The 27,890-nt window shown below is 50.2% G+C and overlaps 10 protein-coding genes across 10 annotated transcripts; 2 read left to right on the top strand and 8 right to left on the bottom strand.

The window, feature by feature from the left end:
- Positions 1 to 2,035: 2,035 nt before the first annotated feature.
- On the bottom strand, positions 2,036 to 4,389 carry BDW70DRAFT_169563 (beta-glucosidase C). The gene has a single exon (XM_073742715.1). The coding sequence runs from the start codon at positions 3,953 to 3,955 to the stop codon at positions 2,099 to 2,101; it is 1,857 nt and encodes a 618-aa protein (XP_073594101.1). The 5' UTR covers positions 3,956 to 4,389; the 3' UTR covers positions 2,036 to 2,098.
- A 4,305-nt stretch (positions 4,390 to 8,694) lies between these two features.
- BDW70DRAFT_140031 (uncharacterized protein) lies at positions 8,695 to 9,540 on the top strand. The gene has a single exon (XM_073737520.1). The coding sequence runs from the start codon at positions 8,816 to 8,818 to the stop codon at positions 9,347 to 9,349; it is 534 nt and encodes a 177-aa protein (XP_073594102.1). The 5' UTR covers positions 8,695 to 8,815; the 3' UTR covers positions 9,350 to 9,540.
- Positions 9,541 to 9,751: 211 nt separating this feature from the next.
- BDW70DRAFT_151721 (uncharacterized protein) lies at positions 9,752 to 10,689 on the bottom strand (the record flags this gene model as incomplete). Its single annotated transcript, XM_073739331.1, has 5 exons — positions 9,752 to 9,817; positions 9,850 to 9,915; positions 9,948 to 10,208; positions 10,279 to 10,452; positions 10,579 to 10,689. 5 exons carry the CDS (start codon positions 10,687 to 10,689, stop codon positions 9,752 to 9,754), a joined length of 678 nt encoding a protein of 225 aa, XP_073594103.1.
- A 1,441-nt stretch (positions 10,690 to 12,130) lies between these two features.
- BDW70DRAFT_140034 (mRNA splicing protein SMD2) lies at positions 12,131 to 13,395 on the bottom strand. The gene is made up of 8 exons (XM_073737521.1): positions 13,352 to 13,395; positions 13,271 to 13,303; positions 13,191 to 13,212; positions 12,965 to 13,062; positions 12,861 to 12,899; positions 12,775 to 12,790; positions 12,634 to 12,707; positions 12,131 to 12,577 (listed from the first exon to the last, which is right to left on the bottom strand). The coding sequence occupies exons 1-8, from the start codon at positions 13,369 to 13,371 to the stop codon at positions 12,535 to 12,537; spliced, it is 345 nt and encodes a 114-aa protein (XP_073594104.1). The 5' UTR covers positions 13,372 to 13,395; the 3' UTR covers positions 12,131 to 12,534.
- Positions 13,396 to 14,698: 1,303 nt separating this feature from the next.
- On the bottom strand, positions 14,699 to 16,060 carry BDW70DRAFT_161753 (ankyrin repeat domain-containing protein; the record flags this gene model as incomplete). Its single annotated transcript, XM_073741027.1, has 1 exon — positions 14,699 to 16,060. The coding sequence occupies one exon, from the start codon at positions 16,058 to 16,060 to the stop codon at positions 14,699 to 14,701; it is 1,362 nt and encodes a 453-aa protein (XP_073594105.1).
- A 357-nt stretch (positions 16,061 to 16,417) lies between these two features.
- Positions 16,418 to 16,836, bottom strand: BDW70DRAFT_140035 (ankyrin repeat domain-containing protein). Its single transcript, XM_073737522.1, has one exon. The coding sequence runs from the start codon at positions 16,828 to 16,830 to the stop codon at positions 16,468 to 16,470; it is 363 nt and encodes a 120-aa protein (XP_073594106.1). The 5' UTR covers positions 16,831 to 16,836; the 3' UTR covers positions 16,418 to 16,467.
- A 300-nt stretch (positions 16,837 to 17,136) lies between these two features.
- Positions 17,137 to 17,668, bottom strand: BDW70DRAFT_140036 (uncharacterized protein). The gene has a single exon (XM_073737523.1). The coding sequence runs from the start codon at positions 17,568 to 17,570 to the stop codon at positions 17,313 to 17,315; it is 258 nt and encodes an 85-aa protein (XP_073594107.1). The 5' UTR covers positions 17,571 to 17,668; the 3' UTR covers positions 17,137 to 17,312.
- Positions 17,669 to 19,694: 2,026 nt separating this feature from the next.
- BDW70DRAFT_140038 (uncharacterized protein) lies at positions 19,695 to 20,129 on the bottom strand (the record flags this gene model as incomplete). Its single annotated transcript, XM_073737524.1, has 2 exons — positions 19,695 to 19,883; positions 19,938 to 20,129. The coding sequence occupies 2 exons, from the start codon at positions 20,124 to 20,126 to the stop codon at positions 19,848 to 19,850; spliced, it is 225 nt and encodes a 74-aa protein (XP_073594108.1). The 3' UTR covers positions 19,695 to 19,847.
- Positions 20,130 to 23,231: 3,102 nt separating this feature from the next.
- Positions 23,232 to 24,159, top strand: BDW70DRAFT_161755 (uncharacterized protein; the record flags this gene model as incomplete). The annotated part of the gene is made up of 2 exons (XM_073741028.1): positions 23,232 to 23,930; positions 23,983 to 24,159. 2 exons carry the CDS (start codon positions 23,232 to 23,234, stop codon positions 24,157 to 24,159), a joined length of 876 nt encoding a protein of 291 aa, XP_073594109.1.
- A 127-nt stretch (positions 24,160 to 24,286) lies between these two features.
- tcsB (putative sensor histidine kinase/response regulator TcsB/Sln1) lies at positions 24,287 to 27,774 on the bottom strand (the record flags this gene model as incomplete). Its single annotated transcript, XM_073739332.1, has 7 exons — positions 24,287 to 24,371; positions 24,423 to 24,562; positions 24,610 to 24,733; positions 24,779 to 26,944; positions 26,988 to 27,551; positions 27,604 to 27,638; positions 27,691 to 27,774. The coding sequence occupies 7 exons, from the start codon at positions 27,772 to 27,774 to the stop codon at positions 24,287 to 24,289; spliced, it is 3,198 nt and encodes a 1,065-aa protein (XP_073594110.1).
- Between the last annotated feature and the right edge of the window lie 116 nt (positions 27,775 to 27,890).

The following is a 27,890-nucleotide window of genomic DNA, read 5'->3' on the forward strand; positions in this document are numbered from 1 at the left end:
ATCCCGAATACCTCGGTATCTTCCGACTCAAGCGTCCGACACATCTGACAGGCTTTGATAGGTTGATAGATTCCAGCAAAACGAGAAGGTAGCGGTCGGCGAACCAGAAATATTCTACGTGTACCGCTGTACCTAAGGTTCAAGCTTGGGACAGACCAGCGAATCTATAAGGCTCGAACGATATCAGTGTGCATGAGAACTATTATAGCCGCTGTATACGAGAAACGCACGCTATTCCGTAAATTTCCAATTTGGGGTGAACCCCATCCAGTGTCTCTTGGCCGTGACTTCGGCTCCGGCTGCAATAGCATTAAATTCTCTTCGACTTCTCAAAGTAGGATGTCCACTCGGTCCAGAATATCTGCGAAAAACGGACGCCGGTTTCGTGAACGTAGAAGGTCAGGACCGTCTTACATTTCTCGTGCCTTGCCTTTGAAAACGCAGTGATCGCAACGATATTTTAATGAAGCATTCAGTTGAACTTAATGATTTAGACTTGTAATGAATATAACTACGAAGTAGATTAGAGGAGAGGCCGTCTATTTGCTTTCTTGGGTAGGGCTATGCCATTGTTTATGGCGTGATGAAGCTGGACTAGGGGCTAGATTCGTGCTCCCTGCTAGAGGAGGGCTGGGAGAGACTCCTTGAACTTCTATTGATCTGAATAAGCATTGGTCATGGCTTGAAACGAAAGAATGAGAGCAGCTATTTCTTGCCTTATGTAACTTGTTACAACATTAAGTAGAGTACTCCGGAGGCAGGGCGGCAATCAAGTGAGGCAATCGGATGATTGAAGTACCCTCTATGCTTCTGGAAGTTTGGGAATAGATTTCTATCGTTCTTGAAACTGACTGTGTAGATGGCGACGTATCGTAGAAGCAGAAGATACAGAAGGGAGAGATGGCGCAGAGCGAGCTAATTCAGAAAGATTATGGAATGTTGAATGTTCAATGAGATGGAAGGAAGTCGACCTATCACTAGGAACTGCAGAAGTTGCTGCCCATACATATTGTGAGTAAACGGGCGAAGCAACAATTGGTAGGTGGTCTCGATTACTAGGAATATCTGGTCTCCTGCTTTATATTCATATCATTATAGCCTCTAGGCTGCAGCCGCCTATCTAGCAGAAACATATATTATATGCCAAGGCTAAGACCTGTGGATAACGAGGTATTATTCTTCACATCTTGAGCAGAATGGATTCGAACTACTATCATTCTTGGAGCAATCAGAGTGGTCAGGTTGACCGTAGCCAAGGATCGTCCAATAACTCCCTTGCCGATTCTACTGCACCTGGAGCAAGACAGTATGCAGTGTAGGGTGGGCCAAGCTAATGCAGATGATAGGATGAGTGATATCGTGGATGATGCTGGCGACAAGACGTACCAGGCGTTGACTCTGTATATGATGGGTCTGGCGCTCAGATCCAGTGGGTAGGTTCAGAAGAATCCTGCCTCGACGTGCTAGGTTCTTGGGCAGGCTTGAATTCTTGAAGATGATTAGACGGTAGTTCCGGGGAGGTGAAGTACTTGGGTGTAGCTGGCTTACCAAGTATATGAAAGACTTACTGAAAAGGCACGAATTATCCTGTAGGCATGTTTAGACCTTGCCATAGCCTGCTGTGGGCAGGGGAAGTAGCCAGCCCGCTGCTAGAGCCGCAGGCTGTCACGAACCTGCGCGCCATGATCCTGAATCCTGCCATCTCCAACTGCCTGCTGTTTCAAGCTAGCCCTTGCCTTGTGAAAGGTGTCACAGCCCTGCACGCCGTGATCATGAGCCAGCATGGCTACAGAGCTCATCCTGGACACGGTGCTCAGATTGAGTGTTGCGTGCTTATCCAGTTAATCATGACACTGATATAGAGAAGCATGTGGCTTGCTTCGAGTTGCTAGGCAACTGTTCTTAGGCGCGAGATCCGCTCTGTCCTCGGCGTCCAGCTTGCGGATCAATTACGACTACGACTTAATCCAGGCTCTGATTCATCAGACTCTTCAAGTCTCCCATCAGTTATTAGCTCTCATAATTCATAAATTCTTTACAGTGTACCAATAACCTAGCCTAAACCACATTTCCCACCAAGGAGCATCTGCACATCTTCTCAGTTATCCTCATACTCCAGCCCATGACCATACCTGAAAACAGGATTCTCGGTATCGAATGGCAGATCCTCTGCCTGCGCCTCGACAGCGTCCATTGACCGGGGCAAGTCGAACGGGAGCTTGCCCTCCGGCTTGCTAACTCCAAACACAACGTCCAAGAAGGCTTCGCTGTCGCTCCCGTAACTTGCAAGCACGGCCTGCGCTTGCTCGACTATCTCAGGAATGACGGCAGGCCGGTCCATGATGATGTCTACAATAGTCGGAACGGATGAGTAGATCTTGGCCTGGCGCGCCTTCTCAGTGGCGTTGAAGGCGAGCGAACCTGCGTGGAAATTCGCCTCAAAGGTACCGTTGCGTGGTTCATACGGTGCATTGTACCGCAGCAAGGCAAAGTCGGCTTCTTCAGTGGTGTTGACGACGGTATAGTTCCTGGCGGACATGAAGGCGGGATCGAAGCCTTCGATGTAGAACTTTGTACTCTCAGCAGGTTTGGCGAGAGGAAGGATCGTCTGATTATTGGTGAGAAGAGTGTAGGATCTCCTCTGCGCGTCTCGGCCTAGATTGACATAGTGCTCATTCCCGACAATATTGTTCGCAGCTGAGGCGTTGACAAATGGGTTATCGAAAAGGCCAAGGAGAAACTTCTCCTTGAGCAGCCGAGCAACTGAGACGTCGATTCGATCTTCAGATATGGTGCCCTCTCTGACAAGTTGAACAATGAGCTCGGGCCGTTCCTCGCCACCGAATTGGTCGCAACCTGCGTCGAGGATTCTTGCTGCGCGTTGAAGCTCGCTGAGATACTCCACGCCCCAGGCACGCGCGGGCATGTACTGGTTTCCGATATAAGTGTCCGTGATAAGACCCCAGTCTGTCAAGACGATACCATCGAATCCGAGCTCGCCACGGAGCAAGTCGGTGACTATCTCCTTGTTGAACGAGAATCCAACAGCCTCCCAGTTCGTGCCGATAGGGCGAGAGTAATATGGCATAATCTCAGTTGCACCCGCGGCAAGGGCTGCCTTGAATGGTACGAGGTGCTCATCGATATTGTTTCCAGGGTAAGTCTGGTTCTTGCCATAGAAGAAGTGCGAATCCTCGCCGTTCTCCATCGGGCCGCCGCCAGGGAAGTGCTTGGTGACAGTTTTGACAGATTTTGGACCAAGCTTGCCTTCTCCTTGGAAGCCCTTGATGTACTCAACAATAAGCTCGCTGGTCAGCGTACTGTTTTCTCCCCAGGTACCGCTAATTCGGGCCCACCGGGGCTCTGTGGACAAGTCAACCTGCGGGTGTAGCGCAGCACGAATGCCAACAGCCAAGTATTCCTCCCTTGCAACTTCCGCGAATTCTCTGACGAGCTGAGGGTCCCTCAACGCAGCGAGACCTAGACTCTCTGGCCATTGTGAAAACACACCGGCCTGGAACCCGGTGCCGACGTTTTCAGTGAACGAATGGCGAGGATCAGTCGAGATCGTGATAGGAATCCCAAGTCGAGTCTGTAATGCTCGCTTCTGAACCAGATTGATGAACTCGGCCGTCTGCGTAGCATTGGTGATATCGCTGGCGAGATTGAAGTGTGTCATGTGCTTCTTGCCAATCATTGTTTCAGTGCTGTTGCCGCTGCTGTCGTCGTCGAGAGGTCCCTCAGAAAGCTGCTTGTGGAAGAGCTGGCCTGCTTTCTCTTCAAGTGTCATGCGACTTAACAGGTCTCTCACGCGCTCGTCAACGCAGTATGATGCGTTCTTATAAATGGGAAGGGCGTCACGACGTAGCAGCTCCGGCTCATTGCTCTTGATAGCCAAGCCGAGACAGTCGGTGGCTAGAGCCACCAGGGCCAGAACTGTTGAATCAACCCTCATTGTGAAGGAGCGCAACTAGTGCTTCTCAGATAGGCAACCGAAAATGCGAGGTTCATGAGCCCATGAAGCGAGCTCCCGGGCTTTATAGTTTGCAGGTGTGCCGTGCAACGACCAACTCGAATCTTCTACTGACGAACTCTCCACATCGGATGTCCACAATCCAGGAAGTGCCGGAGTCTGGATATCCCCCGCGGGGATTCCTGAGTTCCCGCTGAAAACTTGGTAAAATGTCCATGGTGCAACTGTCCCATGCTGGGCTGGTCGGCAAACTGTCCTAGCTAATTAGCTCACCGGATTTGCCTGGATACTGTCAAATGCCAAGAATATGGGCAGACTAGATACCGCGTATGGTGCCCACAATGGTGCCGGTGAGAAACCGAGAATGACTACCCGTGTGGGGATTAGAGAATGTCACCGGCCTAACGCAGATAAACTTCGACCTTTTTGAGCTGCTACGGGACTTGGCGGCATCCGGTATACTGCTCGCTCAGAATATCACTGTTCGCACATTATGTCTCAGCACCAGGGAAGATTTCAGGGTTCAAGATCTTTATCCGGGGAACCCCTGTTTATCCAGAATTGACCAGAATATGAATGTGGAGAGTGGAGATGGAGATATTGCGGAGAAGATGCCAGATTAGTGGCACGGCACCGGCTCTAGCTCCAATGTTTGCAGAGGTCGTTTTCAAGCTAACTGTTCAGTCCGCTCACGCGTCAGCCACCCTTTGTCATTTCTTCAGTCCGGCTAAACTGCGGAAGGCTCTTTCAAACTGGACTACGACCACGCCTTTACCATAGACTTGGCTCCATTTGGCTGGCGGCCGAGCGGCAGCATCACTAGGCTCGGAGACCTGCCGTCAGGCGAGTCATGTAAGCTGGAAGCGGGGACCGTCATACCATGAAATGATCAAGTCAGGCTCAGGGCACGTGTGCTCCTACATGAACGTGGGGAGGACATCGTGTTACTGCAATCTGTCCACGTCTAAGGCACGTCTAAGGCTTTTAGCAAGGACTGAGCGTTGGGCCTAGCACGCTTGTTTGCTTGACCTTACCCGACTTCCGCTCTGAAGCCCAGAGGTCTAAATTGCCAAGGCTTCTGCTGCAACCATCCCGTTTAATCCTGCCGCTATGTAGCTGAATCGCGGGATGTTCGGGTTATTCGGCAATCAAGCAGATGCTCCGTAACCCTAAGCTCACCCTCATCTGGTCTATACTGGTTAGTGTACCCCGCCTTTACACACTTAGGGTTACCGGGGTTTCCCCGCAATGGAGGAAGTCCGAACCGCGTGCCAAAAGAGCTGCTACTAATGGTCGTTCTTCATTCCTTGAGCGACTAGCCGGGGATATTCCCAGCATCGTATCTGGATTGCTAGCAAGACTATGCGCTTGCATAAGCGTCGTATATTCCAGATCTCTCAGCTATCGCATATGCCTATATGTATCACTTGCTTGAAGCACAAACTCCTTCAAGATTCTGCGATCCCATCTCTCTGTAGTCCACCTCGACCCAGCTGTTGACGAGGCCCAGTGGAACCAAACTGACTCTAAGCTCAGCACGGCTCCGAAAGTAGTACTTGGGTTTCCCATCGTCAGATACGCTCGGCCCCACCACCCGAAATGACATCTCGTTGCCGGACGGGGGAACCGAGGTATGGACGGGAAGGATGCTCAAGAGCTGCACCGTACGAAACGCACAAACAGGGCCAATGCTGCTGGAAACCTGACTCGCGGAGCCGGCCGAAGATTTGGGAGAGGTACAAACGCAGACGATGACGATTTCGGTGCTATTTCAGCAATTCTGCACGCTGGCAGGCATGAGATAAGAATCGCATGGACGAGAGGTAAACTGGGATAGGGTGAGCTGCGCATACGGGTAAAGCGCTGGTTCAGCCGCCTGATATATTTCCTTTCAAGCCAGGGTTAGATTTTTTCTTTTCTTTCTTTTTTTTTTTTTTCTTCTGCTGAATTGGTAAGAGCATGGTTAGTGGGTGAGCAGGTGATGGGGGGTCAGCGGAAGAAGCGTACGCCGGGTGTAGGACTCGCTTACGAAGATTCCGACTGAATATCCCGCATGTGTAGCCGAGGCCTAGATCAAGGACTGAGCAAGCCGGCATTGGGGGCTCAAGTGGGAGGAATACTGGGATCTTGTGGGTGTTGTAGGTCTCATGCAACTGGCCATACTCGCGGGGGATCCAATCTCACAGGGCATGTGGGTAGACATCCTTGAATTGACCCGTCCTCAATTCCTTGAGTAGGCACTCACACCTCGAGGATGCAAGTTGCTATGGTACCCAGGCTAACCTTGTACTTTTTGGAAGTATGCGGAAGGACTGTTTACTTTCATCCCATTCCTTGAATTTATGACCCGCGTCCGCAGATATACCTTGTTAACCACCGCAAAGAACATAAGCGACGAAGAATAAGGTGACGTGAGAATCGACGAAGTTGGTTCACGCCTCGGCGGCGGCAGCATCGCGGTCTGATGGATTTGGTGGTAAAATGGCTGACTTAGGGTTGACGAGGATGAGCGTCGCAACTGCCTTGGAGAAGGTCTTTAGATGGGCTTTGAGACATGATAAATGTAGTGAATGGCACATAAACTACAATGTCCTCTGCGGCGGCCGTATAGTACCCCTGCTACTGACTTGGGCACAGGCCGAAACAGAATCTGACTACAATCTCCACCTCAGTAAATGTCAGCACTCTCGCGCCATTCGGGTCCTTGAACGTGAGCGCCGTCCCGAATTTAACTTTAACTTGGACAGCGTAGATTACGGAACTTAGAATAGAAGTCTGGAGCCGTCCCAGGCATGTGCTTTTTTTTTTTTTTATCTTTTTTGTTTGTTTGTTTGTGATAAGGGATCCAGTTTGAAAGCCTGGCCTGTGCTGAGTGAATACCCAGTGAGAAGGCAAGAAGCCGCAAGACTTCCAGTCAGATCTAATGGAGATCCATTTCAAGAGTCCACAGTCAGGTGGTGGGCCAGATAGAACAAAGTAGCCGGGAGGAGGCCTGGTGGACGTTTCCGACACTCGTTGCGTTCTCCGTTCATAGTAGTCAGCTAAAGCTCGCAATTTAGACGCTCCAGCAGTTGGATGCTTGTGGATCATGTCCTCTGATCAGATCCATAAACACAGATTCGAAGGAGAGTGGACACTGGTTGGCTGATCACTCCCACAGTCAATCATTAGTATACCTGAACTCGTTGAACCGCCCAGCGCCATGCCCTCTATACCTCGTAAAGAGCCTTCTGTGCCCAGTTGGGGCAACCCCGGCCCAATGCCGGTGTAAAGCAGGATTTGCTCCTGTATCCGCAATGTAATCAGGACCCCGTCCTGCCACTTATGTATGCGGTTGCAGAGCCCAGGGTAGAACTTGAGTCCAAACCGTACCTATGCACGCTGGCCTGGTTTGCGTCGTAAGCGCAAAGCCTGGAATCTCATTCTATCTTAGGTGCCCGTCAACAGTGCCTCAACTGCGAGGGAGAGATCAATTTGACGATGGGAAGTTACAAGCGTGAACCGCAGGCAGGCTGTTTGACTGGAGGGCCCCTTGGACTTTCTTTCCAAGCATTTGTGCCTCCTTAGGTCTGCCATTAATTTAAACGGAGGAAGGCGCGATGCAAATAAAACCCCCTCTTTCCTCCAGGGGGTATGGGTTGACCTTCCAATTCGTGGTCAGTGGTCGTGCCTTCCCAATATGTATCAAAACTGGCAGGAAGGTGCGATGCAATCCCAGCTCTCTCGTCGATAGGGCAACTAATCCTTCTCCTTTAGCGTCAGGAGCCGTGCTACCCTAAGTCGTTCGTGCTAGACGCAGATGTAATTGGTGCCCTGGCCGACATTACAGGAGTAACATTCCAGTTAAGTGAGTAGAAGTTTGCAGAAGAGACTGCGTTAGTCAATGGCCTTCTCGGTAGGCAACGTGCCCGTATATAGGAGAGCTCGATACTTCATCTTGCCCATGATTTCTGCCTGAGATGTGGACCTTAACTCATTCCTCAGGTAACACTGACGTACTCGGACAGGCCTCGCTGGTACGCTTGATATACGTGAACAAGACAGCCTAGTCCCCTGAATCGGTGCTTGTACCGCTGCTTGAGCCGTTCTGCTGCCAATCAGCTCTGGTAACCAGCGCGGGGCGCCACCATTTGGCGCCTCACCGGGTTGGCGCCGCACCGCGTCCCTGAAGAAAGGGGTCAAGGCTGAGAGACTAATTTCCTGCGGCTGGGGTGTGAAATTAACGTGGCTGTCATTGTGGGTAAGCTCTTTAGCTCTGCATTCGCTATGCTTGAAGATCCTTCCCCACAGGGACGGGACGATGGCTTGCTCTTTGCTCAACGAACATGAGCAACCGGTTGCTATTCTTGCGTAATCGTTGCGAGTTCACCATGATATCTCTTCGACCTGACAACCGGCTTTCACGGAAGCAGCAATGTGTGGAATCCGGCGAGAGAGGTCTGACTGGCTGTACCTCAGCTTGCGAAGTGCAGGTACGCGTACCTACGTCAAGCGGGCCAGAACCATCTTATCAATCAGGGATCAGCACTGATCTACCCCGTGAGAGCCCAGAGAGGAATAGAATAGGCTGAAGCTTGTCCCTTTGGGTATTCCGTCACTGACGCGGGCCGACCTCGGGGGAGAAGCACGCCACAAATTCCCTACGGCATCATTACATGATCGAAAATACGGAGAATATGTGGTAAAGGGCATGTTCAATGCTATAAAGAGGTCCTTCATCCCTTCAAGATCTTGTTTCTGGGTAATATCGTTGAAGACTCACATTCTGTTTCCGCTCAAGCAATTTTGCACGCAACCAGTCTCGAATAACCACTCTTTTCTTCTCTCTACCTCACCTCCACGATGAGAATCACCTCCATTGCATCGCTCGCCCTGGTGGGATGCGCCCTCGCCGCACCCCCTCAACCCCAACTCGAAGGCCTCGGTGGTGAAACTCCCAGTCCCACCCCAACCGGCCTCCCAGTACCATCCGGCAGCGCCACTCCCCCTTTCCCTTCCCCTCCTGGGCCCCCTGGCCCCCCTGGCCCTGGAGAGAGCAGTCTCCCGTTCGCCGTCTACGGAGCCAGGGCCCCTCCACGCGCTGAAGGAGGTGAGGGTCTGCCAACTCCCTCTGGCAGCCCATACCCCATCGGCTTCCCTAGCAGCGGTATCCCGCCCCCCGTGCCTACCTCCAGCGTTCCCGTCGATGCTGTCAAGCGCCAGTTTGATGGCGCTCCTGCTTTCGGCGGAGAGGGTGAGGGCCAGGCTCCACCCCCGGCGCCAACACCCAGCGTCCCCGGCTTTCCCCCTGGCCCTGGGGGCCTCTCATCTGGCGCTCCGCCTACTCCTAGCGGTACCCCCAGCGGTATCCCTAGTGGGTTTCCGTTCCAGGCGTAAGGAGAAGTTTGAGGCAAGCGTCGATATATGACTCGAATATGCAGAGCTTGGGACGGCGTTGCTGTCTATTGGAAGATAAGAATAGAGCAGTGGGAGAACTACGGTTATTTGATAAGCTGGTGAAGGAGGGTACCGGTTGGCCATGCTGAGATATTTCGGATGCCTGTAAAGAGGTAAAGCGATTTATCTAGAGTCAATGACCGGGATTTCAAATGACTTTGCTGTAATACGTTTCGGCTTTTTGCTAGAAAAACGAAGGAAGCACAGTAATTGGGTAGCAAGGTACCTGAAGCCCTGACTTCTCCCCAGTCAGAATAACATACTACGAGCTGAACCATAGATGGGGATTTATGAGATAGACCAGATACACGACTCTATACCTGTCGAATTAAGAGAAAATAACTAGCCCCAGTACTCGCGAATCTCCCCTTCCGTCCACTCCCACAGCCCTCTCGCCAGATTATCGTCCTTTGCCAACTCTCCAAGCCCCCAATCCCAACCGGTTCATAATAGCAGCCTGACACAACATCCGCAGCCCTAGACGCCCAAAACTGATTCCTCACGCCCTGTTCCGCATATGCCCCACCTTATTTGCAACTTTCCCTAGCAACCTCATCCAGCAAGGCGAACCCGTCGCATTGTCCATCAGATTTGTCCTTACAACCCCAGGGTGCACCGAGACTACCGTAATCCGCAAGTACCGTCTCGCCGCCTCTTTAGCCCATAGTATCATCGCCAGTTTGCTCTGTCCGTAGCGCTCGTAAGGGCCTAGACTGTGTCCGTTTGTGCGGAGTGTCTCGTACCTGATCCCCTGCGGTTTAGGCACGTACATGTCGCCGCGCGAGGAGACGAGGATGATCTGCACGCCACTCTGCGGGATAGAGGTTGTTCTTTCAAGAAGTGGCGTGAGGAGGACCGGTCAGCAGGACATTACCTAGGTAATTTGTTCCAAACTGGATCTCGTGCCCGTTTGCTGTTAGACCGGGTGGAACGGCCATGACCCCTGCATTGAGCATGAGTATATCAAGACGCTGGCATTGTGCAAGAACAACGCTCGTCGCGTTCTGCACAGACTCGAAGGAGGAGAGGTCCAGCTCTAACGGCTCTATATTCGCAACTATTGGTCCGTAACAGCCGGAACCGGATGTCCTCGATGGCCGCTTGGGCCTTCGAGGGGCTGCGTGCGGCAAGCCAAATCAGGCTGGATTGTGCTTTTTGTATTCAAAGACGCATTGTTTTCCAAGACCGTCGGTGCCACCTGTTACAAGGATGACTTTGCCGTGAAGGGAGGGAATGTCCCGAGTGGGATTGAAGGGGAGTGATTTCCTGGAAAAATTCATTGGGTCATTGTCAATATGCGTAGCAGATGTTCATGAAGACAAGGGATGTGTGGTTCGTGCCAGGAGCAGGACAGGGGGGCATTCCTGCGCATGCTATATATCATGTACAGCTTCTGGAGACGATTTCGGGCGGTGTTAAAGCATGGCTGACGCGGGAAAGCGTGGCTGATAAAGCCACCGGAAATAAGCTGTCATGGACTAAGACGAGAACCGAATCTTTAACGTGTCTACATTCCAAGGCAGCGATTGTCACTGTTTTCCTGTTATAGTATTGCGTACGGTGGGTATGTAATTTTTTGGAGTGAGGTGGGCAAAGGCTGCAAGCTAGAGTCCATTTTTCAACGTGCCTTTAGCACCTGATGTGCCCAGAGTTGGTATACAGTGCAGCTAGATACTACAGGCATTGATGAGAACACGGTCAGCCTAGAAACAGCCTTCCAAATCATTACCAGCGCGTCTGCAACGGATGGATCCGACAACCCAAATGGGCCCTACCGGCTGTTCTCGGGCTCCGTTTTTGATAAAGGTGGAATAATATCACCAGAGTGGTATTGTGAGAACTTTTGATCTCACGGGCATTTGCCATAGCCATCATGATGGATTCCTGCCCCATGCTGTACTAAAAGCCTAGCGATCTTTCCCAAGCCACTAGCAAAATAACAGCACCTGCTGCCTCTCAAAATCACAAACAAGATCTCTGCTCTCACGATATTCCTTCTCAGTAACTAATCAGCTCTATTACTGCTTCCTGTTGCTCTCGCGGACAGCATCTTTCTGTAAGGCAATTCGGAGCGGTATGTGCCCAGTCTGCTTTCTTCGAGTATGGTGAGTTCCCAGCGTCGAGGAGGATCGTGACGGCAAAATCGAACTTGCAAAATGTTGCTATATAAAGGGCTTTACGGCCTCTTGCTCGATTAATTGAAGATATCGCTCCGTAGCCAAGGAGTTGCTTGATTGAAGATGCATTTCTGGGACTTGATTGCCCTGTGGAGGAGTGCTGTGTGCTTCCGGAAGCTGCTCCAAACGATGTTGACTGCGTATAATCTGCCTTTCTCTCAGTTGTAAGAAAAGGAACTCAGGCCACTGCGAGTGGATGCGGAAGACGGCGTAGTTGCCCCAATAGAAGTGACTTACCACGGCATAGTGGGCCTCACAGAGGTGGAAAGACCTATGTCCTGCACAAATTCAGAAGAAGCAAGGTACGCAAAGAGGATCAGGAAGATGGAAAACACATAAAGAACAATGACGATGATGAGCAGTAAAACAATTGAAGACGAAACTGGGTGAAAGAAAGATTGGGAGAAAGCAAAATGATAGCGGCGAGTAGAGACGGAATGGAATTTATAGCAACCGTGTTCTATGTGAGCCAATATCTCTATGCAACACCTTTGCTGTGCGTTTCTTATTGAACCGTTGACCAAACTACAGAAATCTACAGATTCTTTGTACACATTCTCCGTCTCAGGTCCGGCCTGTGACTCTACCAACACCGCTATGGAGGATGACTTGAAGTGTTTCAGGGTCCAGATTGCTACCTACTGACTGTATAGTCGCACGCGGCACGGTACCGCTCATGTCATTCCGCTGACAATGGTCAGAAGGGGCCATATATGCCGCCCGGCCTCATTCCAGCATTGGGACTGTCCTATAGTACCACCAACTGGTCGTGTCGAGCCCCCATCCGATGCGTCCATCTGCAGTAGAGACCGCCACAATAGCACCCATCCTTTGCCGTAACCACGCGGGTATTCTTTATTCTTTCAATCAACGAAGAGCCAAAGCCAGAACCGAACTCCGAGCCGGGAGAGATCTCAATAATCCGTCAGCGATGTTCGAAGCCGACAATTAACTGAGCAGAACGAGAATGACGCTGTCGCCTCGTAGGAACCTAGTAACGACGCCATCAGCACAGTCTTCTCTTAACAAGGGGGAAGTGGTAAGTACATCTTGCTGATGAACCGATCCTTGTTCACCGGTCGTCCCTTGCCACCCTTCTGGGGCTCAGTCCACATCTCTTTCTGTCGGCTCATTAGCAAGGCGTCCCTCGAAGTCGAAGCCGGCGTGGTTTGAAAGTTATAAACATACGACGTTCTCAAGAACCCTAAGACACAATCCAGTTAGTCTCGCAGTTCCATACCAATGATAGATCAGCAGCTCATGGATTCACATACATGTTACTGTGACGATCAAACGCCTTCACGCGAGCAAGCCTGTTAATCCCAATGTAAGCATGCCTCCACTTCCAATATGGAACCTAGAGGTTGTGTGAACACACAATTTCCGGTTCGATCGCAGACTGATCAAGACCTGGGTATTTGTTCGCACGGCCGTCTGAAGAAGCGAGAGGGGACCGTTGCTCAATTCATATTCCTCCTATTTGCATGCCGTTAGCCATCGCGTCCGACCCAGTTTCGTGCAACCAATTCGCTCTCAGGCCAGCATCAGCATCATGTGCCGCTAAAATCGTAGCCAGGCCTCAGAGCGAGAGAGCGGAAACGTACGATTTGCGCGATTTCATATTCCCTGAGACGAGGGCTGTTAGTTTGTTTCTGCGAAGAGGTGATTGCGGTCCAAGACTTACGTGCACTCTGAGCGAGGCTTCTGGAGAAGGGTCCTATTACCGTCAGTTTCTCTTCCTGCTCAAACAGCTTAGGGAGCGCACTGAATGTTCGCGTCGGCCATTGTGTAGGTTGAGCTGTGATTTGCTTCTCCCGTCGGTCGCGGCTTGAAATCGGTGATAGTGATATCAGCTCCAGATTCCGCGTCACGTGATTGAAATTCTGTCGGCGCGGGAAAACCGTTGTACCGCTTAGAGTGACTCACGTGACCGGCACTCTGGACGAACACTCATGCTGACTATCCTCCCTTGTGCTAACAGGAATCTGCTGGAGGGTACTGGATTTGTGGGAGACATGAATATTATCCGTAGTTGTAGCAACGCCTTCAGACCTTAATGGAACATCCCAGCCTTGTAACATCTTTGCTAGAACCATGTTTCTAAGAATTATAATCGTTTTAAGTCTGCTATTATGCCTTAAAATACTCCAAGGTCTGCTTACAAAAGCCAACGACTCCCTAGCTTGAGACAGTAGAAGGGAGAGCGATAAGAGCTAAGCCTTGCAGAACATTAGCGCTGCTGGAAATATCAGTTTACAGAAACAACGTATACTCAGAGTATATTATAGATGACTTTGAGCATGAGAACTGGAGGGTGAGACCCCACTTTCTTTGCTCAGTGTTTAAGATTGCGTTTTGTCCGAAGTGGCCTTCTGTTGATGCTAGAAATCTTAAATCAATTTAATGAGATTTGATGCTCTGCTGAATGTACAGCCCAGCTCTTCAAAGAATTATAAGATATGGAGCGTCAGGCTAGACGACATTACAGTCCAACCCGAAATGTCCTATGTTTTGGACAGACCTTACTTTCAAACCCTGGTTCCGAAGCCCTAGTTCGTCTAAAGCGGTTAGGCTGCATTTTCCGCCGGTGTCTGCCGTGAATAGTATCCGCCTCTACCTAAACTCACATTAAGCAAACCATACAATGACAGCCAAGAATACACTCTGCCTAGCAAATGTCGTCAGATAACTCCGAAGGCCACCGTTGGCTTTCATCTTCCCAGCGTCAAGATGACGCGACACCTGGACTTCCGACAGCGCATGGGTGGCTGTCCATATGATACGTAGCAAACGGCTAAGTAATCTACAGATTGCCCAGTTTGCCAAATGTAGCGAGAGGTCTGTCACCGCGCTCCGCAGAAGGGGGCGATTGTACAGCACCACCAGATCTCATCTTGCCTCTCAGGCTGAGGTCTAGATCTAGTAGTCACAGATCCCACATGGCGTGAAATGGGTTTGTTGAGTTCATCATTCAGCTATCATTCAACCGCGTTTCGTCATCAAGTGCTATCCAGATCCCCTATGAATTCATGGCCCACGAACGCCAGAGAGAGAAGCAAGAAAGTATAACACGTCCAGACTAGCAGCGCAGGGCTAATTCAGATCACGGCCACTACCTTATTTTCACGACCGAGGGTGCCATCTCATCTTCTCTATCCAAGCTGACCAGATCACCCTCATTTCCAACGCCGAATGTCAAAAGACCTCGGGCTGAAACTTCAACATTCGGTCTTTCTGTGTGTTCTGCTAGAAGATCCACAACAATCCCATGGCCCTTCGCCATAGCTCTCGCCAATGGCGTACGACTATCATTATCAGGCAAGTCTATCATCGTGTTACTGGCAAGAAGGAGCTGCACCACTTCTAGATGCCCTCCATCCACAGCATACCACAGGGCTGACCGCCCGTGCTCAAGGTTAATCAAGTCCACATCTTGACCTTTATCAAGAAGGAGCTGGGTCACGCCTGCATGCCCATGCTCGGCGGCCCTTAGGAGAAGTGGTATCCTATATTCGTCTTGGTTGACCAACAACTTGTCGTGGTCATGAAGAAGGTTCACCATTGCCGCTTGGCCCTGTTCCACAACCCATGCGAGAGGGGTCTGATCATGTCTATCTGGCCGCCATGGATCGGCTCCATTGGCGAGTAGCACTTGCATGGTTGCTATTTTGTTCCAATAAACTGCCCAGAACAGCGGTGTACAGCCCGATTTGTCTTCCAACTCGATGTCCACGTCTTGTCCCAGCAGAAGTTGGACTGTAGACGCATGACCCTTCAGCGCCGCTATTGCGAGCGGAGTCTTGTGGCTGCGATCCTTGTGGTCGGCGGTGGCTCCATGGTGAAGGAGCATCTCTATAGTAGTATCATGTCCATGCATTGCCGCCCATGACAGCGGCAGTCGACCCTTCTGGTCGGCCCAATTTGCGTTCGCCTTGTGATTGAGCAGGAGCTGGAGCACTACATTATGCCCTTCTTTTGCGGCATGTAGTAGTGCCGTTTGGCAATCCTCGTCTGCTGTATCCACCTCGGCACGGTTGTCAAGGAGTAGTCTGACCACCTTCTCGTGCCCTTCCTTTGCTGCCTGGATCAACGGCGTTTGACCAAGCTCATCTACCAAGTTGATGTTTGCGCCAGATTCCAGCAGCTTTTCAATCATTGAGTGATGACCCTTTTTTGCAGCTTGTAGAACGGGCGTCTGACCGAGTCTATCTGCCACGTCTGGATGGGCGTTACTCGCAAGAAGCAGCCCAACTACTGCATTATGTCCTTCCGCAGCTAAACACAGTGGGGTCTGACCATCTTCGCTCCTTCTCAAATTAGCGCTTATTCCTTTCTGGAGCAGAGCTTGCACCACAACATCGTCCCCAGTCTTCGCCGCCCACTCAAGAAAGGCTTGGCCATAATAAGCGTCAATCAAATCAGTGTCCTCGTGAAATTTCAGGAGCAGCTTTGCCACGTTCATATGCCCAGCCATAATGGCTCTAGCCAGCGGCGTGTAGCCATCATCATCGCTCAAATTGAAAATGGCATCACTTTCGAGAAGGAGTCTAACTATAGTCTCATTCCCTTGTCCAGCAGCATGCCACAGAGAGGTTTGACCATGTAAGTCCTGAGCATCATGCTGGGCACCATGATCAAGAAGCAGTCAAACAGTCTCCTCCTGCTCTTCAACTACCGCTTGCATCAAGGGTGTTTGGCCATTCTTATCTCTTGCTTCGCAATTGGCGTCCTCATGCAATAATTGACTGGCCATTTCAAGATGGTGTTCCTGAATAGCATAGGATAATGTCACACGGCCATTCATATCTTGGAAATCATTATTAGCCGCATGGTTGAGGAGAAGGATTGCCATCTCTCGATCCCCATTGGCCACTGCTAACATTAGCAACGTTCTCCCATAGTACCTATAAAGTCAGGATTGGCGCCTTTCTCCAAGAGTAACCTTGCTATGGCTATATCATGCTTATCAGTGGCGTGGGATAACGGTGTCCAGTGGTTATGATCCTTGGCCTCGATGTCCGCGCCGTGATCAAGAAGCACCTTCACCATGCCTGGATTGCCGGAGCGAACCGCGGACACCAGAGGGGTTCGGCCAAGTTCGAGTTCCTGATTGACTCTGGCGCCGTTTTCAAGAAGCAGCCAAACCATATCCCGGTGTCCGTTAAGCGCTGCAAGTGATAAAGGCGAGACCTCAACAATGGCTTCCGGGTTAACAATTGCACCTGCAGCAAGCAGCAATTTCATTGCTGCTTTGTCACCGTGTCCAGCTGCTTTCAATATAGCCGAGCGTCTATGCCCTGTATGCGCCTCCGAGTCATGTGATAGTCCTAGTTCAATAAGCACACTAAGAAGGCTTTGATGGCCCCTCTTTACTACCCAATTAAATACGGTTAGCCAGCCGTCAGGATGGGTGGTCGCTTCTGGGTCTTTCCTAAGCAGGACAAGAGCCGTCTCGGGGCTATTGTTGAACACTGCCCACTTAAGACATGTGTTTCCAAAATAATCCACAGGATGAAGGCTGGCACCATTGTCAACTAGGAATTGAATCATGGAACGGCAATCCATCGACGCGGCTAGTACTAATGGTGTTCTCCTACTTTTGTCTGTGCTGTTCTTCGCATTGTGATTAACTAGTAACTGTATTGTTTCCTGAAATCCAGCTTGTGCTGCATATATCAGTGATGTCCTTCCATTGGCATCTGGCAGGTGGAGGTCTGCGTTCCTCTCTAGCAGCAGCTCAACAGCCCGACGCTGCCACTCTTTGCGGCATACGACAACGGTGTTTTTCCCTTCGAATCCCGAGCGTTAATGCTCATTCTGTCCCGAAGGGTCTGAATAGCCTTTGTAACTCCAAGATATGCTGCTAAATGAAGGCCTGCGACTTTCACCACACCGTCGTAATAAACAAGCGTCGCTATGTCGATGTTGACCAAGTGGCGACCTCCCGGGTATGGCGGATATGACCACGTAGACAGACCCATCATGCTGGCGAATAATACCTGACTCGCGGCTTCCGTTTGGGCGGTTTTCTGGAGAAACTTAATGACGCTATCGCGGCAAGCAGACGATAAGCGAGCATGGCAGCGTACAGATATAGCGGGTTGTGCTTCAGTCGCAATTTGGTCGCATACGAATCCTTACAGTGGCCACTGGCAGATATATCACACGATAGATATGTGGCACAAACATCTGTAATCGCATCATGGGCTTTAGGAAACCACCTGTTCTGCGTTCGCTCAAAGTACTCCTGCGTAGTGTAGTGAGCTAGGTGGATGACGTGGCTTTCATGGTCAACTGTAACAAGTCCGCAACATACTGAGACTAAATCATCCAACCGCGGTATATTATCTTCATCCAGTTTGCTCTCACCCACTTCGGTTGCAAGCGCGTGTTGGAGCTCCTTGGTTTAAGAGTCCGTCGTGCGCACGTAAGCCAGGCGAGGACCTCTTTGGCGAGCAAGGCCTGTTTGTATATTTGCGTTTCGACACGCTCCATTGCCAAATCATATGTTTTGCCAAATGTCCCGGATCCTGTTGGTAGACGCTTCAAAGCAGCGCGGGCTGATTGCTCTGATTTCTCCCCAACCGGAAAGTCGACATGCAATTTCGCTACGAGAAACCTATGGTAGTAGTCAGAATACTGTCTTAAACTAGTTTTGAAATGAGGATATTCGCATACATACTGTCGGCAGATTTGGTGATCGCGGCTCTGATCTCATCTTAGAGCTCCGGGCAGCGAGCGACGAATCCAGGGAGTCAAAATATCTGGCCATCTACATACTTGCATAGGTCCGATTCATGGGTACGGACTTGTAGGATCGGACTTCTGTCAAATGCGTCTGTATTTTGCGGGATAAATCGAGAGGTAGCAAGAATACTGGCCTTTGCTCTCTTTTGTAATGACACCATTTCTGACAAGAACGTTGAAAGGGAACCATCAGTTGTCTGACATTCATCAAGCGCATCAATAACGATAAAGATTTTCAAATAGGTGGCAGCTACTGCCTGCAAGGCGATGGAAATCTTATTGGCAAATGGTCGAGTCCCCTGTTTTCTATGTCGCAGATGGAGCTCCTTCATGTCATCTGGTAGCAAAGAATGCTTGAGTTATCTGCTTGAGAAGGCTAGCAAGCATATGGTGGGCATTTTGCTCATTTCTTCGCTGATAACTGCAATAGGTATAGGCGATAGCGATGTTAGGGTCATGGTAAAATCTTGTAAGGAGATGATCAACAACGATAGAGGCAAGTATTATCTTCCCTGCACCTAATTTTGCAGACCATCTACTATTAATTGTCAGCAACTAGGGCTTATATCTCTGCATTTCAAACAACTCGGATCGTTGGTTTATGAAATCTTGTTGCAACCTTACTTACATTGTCTTGTCACTTCTACCACCACCCTGTCCATATTATCCACTTGCTCGGGCTTGATAACCCTGAGAAGATCCTTTGCATACGCAGCAGCTACAACAGCAGTATAGGGCTGCCAGTCATTGTGTTTGTGATCATCAGAGTAGTTGCTTATACCTCGGATAATAACACAGGGAAAGTTATCCATCAGACCTGCTGCCTCCATTTAGAAGCAGATAACCTTCTACTCAGATTGCAATGTATCCTGGCATTTTGCAGACTTCATGAGGGTATTGCTCGAGCTAATTAGTCCGTAATGTACTACAGGATTGTTTAACTTACAATCTAGTCGAGCATGCAACTGTCCCATGTTGCATGCCAAACAATCCTCTCCACCAGCATGCGGGTAATCGGATTTGAAGAGTGAATCTCGATCTTTCCCCGGAAACTTATAATTACTCAGGCTAGGGCGCTCTGTGGATAGATTATCTATCACTCGATGTTTTGGTTATTTTGCCTTCCTCAAAGTCGTGATCGGATTGTAATCGGCCAACTACTTGGGAGAGAATGGTTGGCGGCTTGTTCAAGTGCGATTAAATAACAAATGCGCCATCGTGCGTCCTTTTTCCCTTGTTGTATTGGATGACACTAACCTGGTGACAGGCAGGTTAGCACTGTCAGGCGGAAGTGTCACCAGCTTAGAGCGGGCCTAGCTTACCGTGAATTTTCTCAGCCGTACTGACAACAACATCCCCAAGCTGAATGTCCTTCCGTGGATCACTGGTGTTTGGCGCTGAGGGAGCTCCGCCGCCAATGCCAACCATGAGCCCGAACCAAATGTTGGGAAAAGTGCAAAGAAGATTCGCTGCCGCATGTGCTGCTGCGTTTGTCCTATTCCCCATGTATACAATCACAATATTTTGTGTCCCTTCATGCTACCAAGGAGGTAATTGTTTTTGTCCCCCCTAGCCTGGGAAAGTGTCTGATGTACTTCCTTTAGTAAGGCCCTTGCTGCGTTGAACTCGCACTTAAGAGCACACAGCCACCCCACTGTATACTCCTCATGTTTCAGCTTTGGGTGTCCACGCTTTTCTTGCTGCTTAGCTCCTTGGTTTCCGCGTCCAGGATTGCTTCTCTCCCCTAGGAATGCAGTGTCTTCCCTACTTTTTGATAGCGCTAATCCGTCCATAATCGGTTTGTGGGCGTATCACCTGCCCTGTCCAGGACAGGTGTCATGCAGAAGCTCAGTATAGAGAGGCCAACACCCGTGATTGCAGGAGTATAAAATACAGTACTCCACAGCAGAAGCGTAAGAGGTTAAGATTGGATTTGTGCGGGGTGAGTTGCCTTTGTATCGAGACTAAGCGCCCAGGATCTTACTACACGCTGAGGGTTGGGGTTTCTTAAACAAAAACCAAACGACAGGACACTGGGGAAAGAGCGAGGGTAAAAACTAGCAATTGGCACACGGATCTCGCTCTATTCAGGCTTGTCGCGAATCTTTTTGGGTTATGGGTGCGGCTGTGCGGTGTCCTTATGGACTAAACGATTCGTAAATCGATAATCCTGACATGTTTGGGGTGAGGGGAGCATAATCACAATTCCAATTGGGCGCTTGCACAGAGTATTCAGTCTGCGGTGGCATACATTTGGGCCATTTTACTGGTCGATTTTCATATAGGGCTATCTGTAACGGTAGCAAACATCTTTCCGGCTGGAATACAATATACATCTGAGGTTTGCCAAGTGTGGCGCACCGGGGTCGTACTACTATAGATCGGCAGTTCTCGTCTTTACTCAAGTAAGGCTGAATAACGAACTAGACTGAGCTAGAAGATGACGGGCGTCGATTATCTAGGTAGCCTTGTAGCCCGGCTTCCACACCGGAAAACTCTAGTCAGCGTTGAAGTCAGAGTGGGAAGACTATCATGCTGCGCCACCTTTATGCAGGGCTTTACGATGAACCATAAAACCGGACATGATCACTCCTGTGGCCAGGAAGGACATCACTGTTAGTAAACTGCTATAGTCGTACTTTGATAATACGACGACATTCACGCCCCTATACTGACTTTGAGCATTTCCCAATTTCTGGAGTGCGCAAGGATAGGCGATTCCGCATAATTTGAACAGGTGTTTGAAGTGTTTCGTGTCCCAATCGCCATGACGGGCACCCTTGCTCATCGAGACTGGCGAATTCGAGTTGATGGTATCCCCAATTTTTCTCTTTAACCAGTTCGTCAACCTCTAGCTGAGATAGAATAGGACGATCTGTGCCCATCTCATCTGGATGTATATAAGTCTGCCTCATGCTAGCACTTGATTCTTTGCCCAATTTTTGGAAATGCTCGTGGTGGTCTACTCTGAAGTGCCTATCAACCCAATAAAACCTTTGGAAATCGCGCGTCAATACAAAGATCACATCGAACTTGTCCAACATCTAGGATTGACCCATACTGAATATGGTGGTTAATGGAAGCCTTTGAATAGATTCAAAGTTCTCCGTCTGCCGAATGGCTCGTCCCCCTGCGCGATCAAGTGGGTTAGGGATTGAATCTAGCGAAATCCATTTCAATGGCAGACGCGTCCCATCAACGACCTCAGACCCCTTCAGCTGGAATTTACCCATGATTGCCACGGAAAATACCTGCCCGGGCCTGAAGAAATTGAAAGCATCATGGACTGTTTCAAAGCCTTCCAAAGAGGTTAGCTACTGTACCGGCACACCTAGCCTTGAGCGAATGAGCATTTACCGAGATTTGAACACCGTGTCATCCCTTCAGTGATTATCGCGCTAATCCTGACATGTGGGAACCTACTCTGAGGCTTGATTAACCTAGGGGCGCCCCTTGGTCAATTATCACACGATATGGAAGTTTATATTCAGTGCTGCATGCAGAATTAGCGACCTTGTGAGTTTGTGGGTGCCCAGGGACAAATCATACTTGAAATAGCAGGCCATTTGTATTAAGATACTGATAGACAGTAGATTAGAATTAAGGGTATCAGAGAGTTTCTGAACCTACGCGAGAAGATGAGTTGTCAGCACGTCTCTAATAGTCTAGCCTGATGAAAAGTTACAGGGAATAGCGAACAGCTAACCTCAGACATCTTAAGTGCCCATTTACTCTTCATGTAATGTCCTTCAGAGCGTTTCCGGATCCGCTAACCCGTAGACTTTCCCAATATTGCTCTATTCTGGTCATGAATTCGCCAATTGCATCGTCCATCCCGTTCGTTTTAAAAAAGGATGGCATTCAGATTTGACTGGGCGAGTTGGTTTGCCGCCCGGAATTGTTCTACCTGGAGAAGTACTTTGTGGACAATAAGAAGCTTCGCCGTGAGCGATTGGTACTCTTTAGAGGCGCCTTAGGTTTCGGATAGAGTTTGGTAGAGCTTGTACGCGAGGCTTGCGCCAGCGATGAAATCGCCAACACTAAAACCAAATGACATGATGAGCGTACCTGCCCAGGAAAATCCTGATCTGAGCAAATACCTATGAGACTATGCATACAACTTCCAGAAGCTGAAGGCCCTTTAGATTACACTGGTAAGCGTAGATGGTCAGCTTGCACAGCCACACCATTGTTCACGCAAAATGATGCACATCCATGTTCCTGTCCATATTATTGGCTTTGCGCTCGGTTAAACACGTCAGAGAACTTTATACTACAGAAAAGGCTGCGACATGTCATCGCTTGGCGGATGGCGCCTTGTGAGGCTGACCCTCGCCGCAATTCCAGATCGCGCCACACAGCTGTCAAGCCACAAGGTCGTACTGTATGTTCATGTTCAACGAAGAGCCTCCAGGGAGGTATAAGAGAAGCATAATAAGACGCCGTCATCTAGGTCAATATAGAATATTACTATCATTATTAAATTTTTAGATTGGTCTCTACATACTCTCTTCAGGGCACATTCTATAATTCTTGGAAAGCTTGACTTTCAGACCTCAAAAGTGGATCTCTATGGCCAAGCATTTGCAGCAGTATATACAGTCTGGATCCTGGGCGGTCGAAACACCAACACCAACAACCAAATGACACATGCGAAACTTCCCCCTCATCTGTATATGTCATTTGCTTATTAGCTTCCCTTTAATAGGTTTTTACTAGCCAATCCATATAGCCAACGCACCAAAGGGTCCCTAGACTTAACGTAGGCAGCAGCATTACGCTCATATAAGCTGGCGTTATCATGACCAACATCCTATTCAATCGCCCCTCTCCCCTCCAGCTCAACAAGCATCGTGATCAGAGACGCCTATCTTATAGTCAAAGAAGCGAAAGTGGCAATGCCTAAACAAAACACCATCGTCAACTCTGCCTTTCCCAATTCCTCTCCCCGCATCATCCACTCAGAAATCGTCCACTCTACGCTTCTGAACCTCGACTCAGCTGACACTATAAGCCGATGCAATATCATTTCCTCATCGATCCTGAAGACTACCACCCCAACCAGCAACTTCAACACCGACAACCCAGTAAACGTCCTCTCTGGCGGCCCAGTAACATCACAAGACCCAATCCCAGACCCAACCCCAACCAGGATAACCCTCAAACGCAGCAAAATCACCACTTCAACCCTCACGAACTCCTCGCTTCATAGGGCTACCGTAACATCCAGCTCGCTTTCCAACATCCCGCGGGCTCGCTCCGTGACTGCAACAAACAGCACGCTCGATAATGTCTCCCGGCTGCGGCGCGTCGATCTCTCAAACACCACCGTCACAGAGCAGAGCACTATGGCGCGCTCGCAGGCCAAAGACTCTGTTGTGAGTGGGAGCTCAGTGTCCCGTGGGTCACTGGAGAAAAGTCGGGTGCTGAGGAGTAGAGTGCGGAAAAGCCAGCTGAGGGACTGTGAGGTGAGCGACTGTGTGATTGTCAATACAGACTTTCGAGGCATGGTGTTGCGAAATGGGGTTTGGAGGAACGGGAGACTTGTTGGCTGTTGTAGGGCAGGTGAAGGGGAGGGGGTTGTTGTGAACGGGAAGGTACGTCTTTCACACTTTTCTTGTGTAAAGAGCGTGAGCTGACTGCGTGTAGAAACTGGATGCGCCGATGAAGGGTGAGAAGAATAGCGGGTGTGGGAAGTTGATGGAGGGGTGGGAGTCTGAGACGGAGAGCAGTGACGGCCTGAACAGTGATAGCGACGACAGCAATGGGGACGAGGTTGCAGGGAAGAAGACGGAAGAGGACCTTCCGCCGCCATATACCCCTTGAGGCTTGGTTACTCTTCATAACATGATCTGCTAGGCTCCCTAATAGCTAGTGAGTATTTTCTAGTTCGAATCTGCGTTGCAAACACTATATAGAAACACAATGTACCCAAATATGTTACAGAAAAGATTCACATTTGCGGTTTCTCCGCTTCCTCAGGGATGGGGGTAAACCTCCGTAATACCTGCTTCAAGGCCGGCCGTCGAATCGGTTTGCTAGTCATAAATCAATATCAACTGGATCAAAATGAATGAGGCAAGACATACCTAATGAACATGTCCATCCCCGAGTTCATGCAATCTTTGATGTTGCTGTCTTCTGAGAATGCGCTCAGCGCGACGATGGGCGCCGAATAGCCCATTTGACGGATAAGACGGGTGCTTTCAATGCCGTCTAGGTTTGGCATCTACAAATGTTAGCAAAAACCTAAGATGAGTATAGAGCGTGCGGTACCTGAATATCCATAAAAATCAAGTCGAATACTTTGCCCTCCTCCATATTGGCTTTCACGGTGTCATAAGCCTCTTGGCCGTCTTTGACCACAGTCACGTCATAGACGTCTTCTAACGCCAGCATTCTGCAGGGGTCAGTACGTGATACGAATCGAAAAAGTAGTGCATACCTTAGAACCACTTCCTGGTTAACCACATTATCCTCAGCTACCAACGCTCTTATCTTCTTCGACCCATTGTCCTTATCTTGCGGAACAGGCGGCGCAAAGAACGGTTGACTCAATCCAACCAAGCGAGGCTGTGAGTCCTGTATTTCAGCATTGCTCTTTGTTGATTCATGTTGAGACGCGACGCTATGATTAGACGGCGCCTTTGTGACACTCGCCAGGTCATCCAACGAGAAAACGCTCGACGTCCGCGACCCGGCTAGACTCGCCATCGAGCTGGCGGTGCTTGGGGGAGATTCCTTGACAAAACCCAACGGGATCCGGACTAAGAATAGCGTGCCACGTCCCTGCTCACTATCTAGCTGTATCTGCCCTCGCATGAGCCTGGCCAGCTGCGAGCAGATACTCAGACCTAAGCCCGTGCCACCATATTTGCGATTTAGACGGAGGTCGCCTTGCACAAACGGTTCAAAGACGCGGTCTTGCAGGTGTCGTGGAATTCCGGGGCCAGTGTCCTCAACTTCGAATTGAAGGATGAGCGTGCGCAAGTTTGGTGGGCGGGTCGTCTCTTCGTCTCCACCGTCTCTGGGACGGTCGAGGGAGGGTTTGGGGCGTGAGCTGGCATGGGATGAACCTATAGATCGCCAGCGCGAGAGAGCTCTTGAATCCGGTCTTGGGCTGGCGGAACGGTTCTGCTCCTCGCCGACGCACTTGATGCGGATCGCGACGGTGCCCTGCTCAGGTGTGAACTTGAGACTGTTGCCTACTAGGTTGATCAGGATCTGTAAAATCCGGTGCTGATCTCCCCACAGGACCATGTCCTTCAATTTGGCGGTTCCTGGCGGCCCATATACCGGACCAGCTGTGCGAGACGCAACTTCTGGAGTGTTATTGATCGAAGGAGTGTCCGGATGGCAGAACTTAATACTGAATGATATCTGCTTTTCCTGGACCTGGTTCTGGAAGATAATCTGTAACTGTGACCGGATATCCGAGAGCTTGAACTCTTTCTCTTCAAGCCTAATGGCCTGATCAATTTGGTTCCGGCTAAAGGTGAGCAGGTCATTCAGTAAATGCAACAGCAAATCGCCCGACTTGTATACAGTTTGAAGCGACTTTTTAATCCGCGGAAGATCGTCCTCACCCATGCAGACCGCACACATACCAAGAATCCCATTCAACGGTGTTTTGAGCTCATGAGATATATTGGCGATAAAGAGAGTTTTACTCTCATTCGCTGTCTCTGCCGCTATCTTGGCCTTTTCAAGCTCACGGGTTCGCTCTGCCACCCGCTCCTCAAGACGATTGTACTGGATCACGAGTTCATCGGACATTTCGTTGAACGTCTTCGTCAGATCGGTTAGTTCATCCGTAAAGATATGCTTACGCTCCTTGACGCGGCCCGGGATTTGGAACTGGTGCGGTTCGTTGTCGCGGTGACGACCATTCGCTGAATCGCCTCTACCTCGTCTGAGCCGGCTGAAGAACCCGCCTTTCTCGCTCTTCTCGTTGTCATTCTGCATTGCTATTTCAATGGGATCAACCACGGTTGACAACGACGGACTTAAGGGCCCAATTGTGGGATTAACGGACTTTCGAGTCGCCTCGCGGAGTCTCCGAATGGGCGCTACTGAAAGATGGGCGAGCGGCGGGATAAGCAGAGCAATCACGCCAGCAGTGCCAAATACGCAAGCCAAAATGATTTTTCGAAGATGGGAAACCGGGGCGAACGCCTCTCCGTGGGTCTCTTCGATGATTAGCACCCATTCCACCAAGTCGGACCGCTGCTGGATTGCACCGGCCGCGACACGGGTGCCATTCTCATTCTTTGACGAAAGATCGGTAATTGAGTGGTTGATTAAATCGTACGGCTGGCTCAAGACCTTGAGCGCGATAGGATAATCGCGCAAGGGGAAAGATGCTCCGGTAGTGACCGCGGGACTGTGCCGTCTCTTGTTTCCTGGTAATGGAGTCGGCCTGAACACGTACCGTACTTCCTGGTCGTCCAAGCCGGCAATCTGTGGTTCTGACGTTGCCGTGGCAGGCCGGGAGCCGGTAGGGAAACGATTTTCCGGTCTAGCAGGGGCAAGCAGGAGGACTTGACCGGAGTTTCCAAGCCCTTGCCGAGAGCTCATCGCATCCTGCAGATTCGCGGCGCTCGCAACGACACTGAAGAGTTAGCAGAGTCAACCTGGAAGAAGTAGGGTCATACGTAATATAGCCCAGAATATCCGCAGCTGAAGTATTGTTGATAATCGGCAGCGACAAGGAGATCAGCGAGAAAGAATCGTTCGTGGCGAGCGGTCCCAGAAGTAACGGCTGGTTTGCCGTTACCGGCACACCACTAAAAGCGTATAACTTGTTCGTGGTCGCATCTTCTGTCAGGTTCGGGTAGAGCGAGGGTGGATACCCCAATCCTTCATCCCCAAGCATCACCGCTGTGCCGTTCGGATGATCATAGGGAAGCCTGATTTCAGGAACCTCGTCGCTGGTCACGTTGAGTAATCGCCTTGCTGTTGTCTCTCCGTTTTCGACACCTCTCGCATAGATGCTGGCTTGGTAGAGACTGAGATACCCGCGACTACCTAGGGCTGATTGAACGTCGGTGATCGACGAGGCGAAGTTTTCCTCGGTTTTATTACCGGCATAGTAGCGCTGTAAGGCGGATTGTATGAGAATGCGAGTGATGATTGTCTTGGATGTCGTTTCCAGTAGATCCAAATTGCTGGTGATCTGACTAGACTTGATGCTAGCGACGAGTTGAAGGCTTTGAGACCTGCGCTGGTTAGCCAAGACATAGATTGCGGAAGATTGAGAGCAGTGCATACTTGACGTCGACGACGAAGTTGTAGTTGTTAATCCACTGCCTGGGTTAGCAAAGGCCGTTCTCTCCAAGCCTGACCGAGCGCGCTTACTGTTGCGATGGCTAGAGCCGCCAGACCAGCAAGGGCCGTCAAGAGGACCAGCAGCCCCAACTGCACGGCAATAGGAACGCGCATTGGAAACCGATTGCCGCCCGTTCATATCCAGCGAGAATCTGATGGATTTGATGAAAGGGGTGGAATGAGAGAGAATGGATAGCGAGAAGATTGAGCAGCAGGCTCTGGCCGGGACC

Source organism: Aspergillus foveolatus (assembly GCF_047715535.1).
Source record: "Aspergillus foveolatus strain CBS 279.81 unplaced genomic scaffold BDW70scaffold_40, whole genome shotgun sequence".
NCBI lineage: Eukaryota > Fungi > Ascomycota > Eurotiomycetes > Eurotiales > Aspergillaceae > Aspergillus > Aspergillus foveolatus.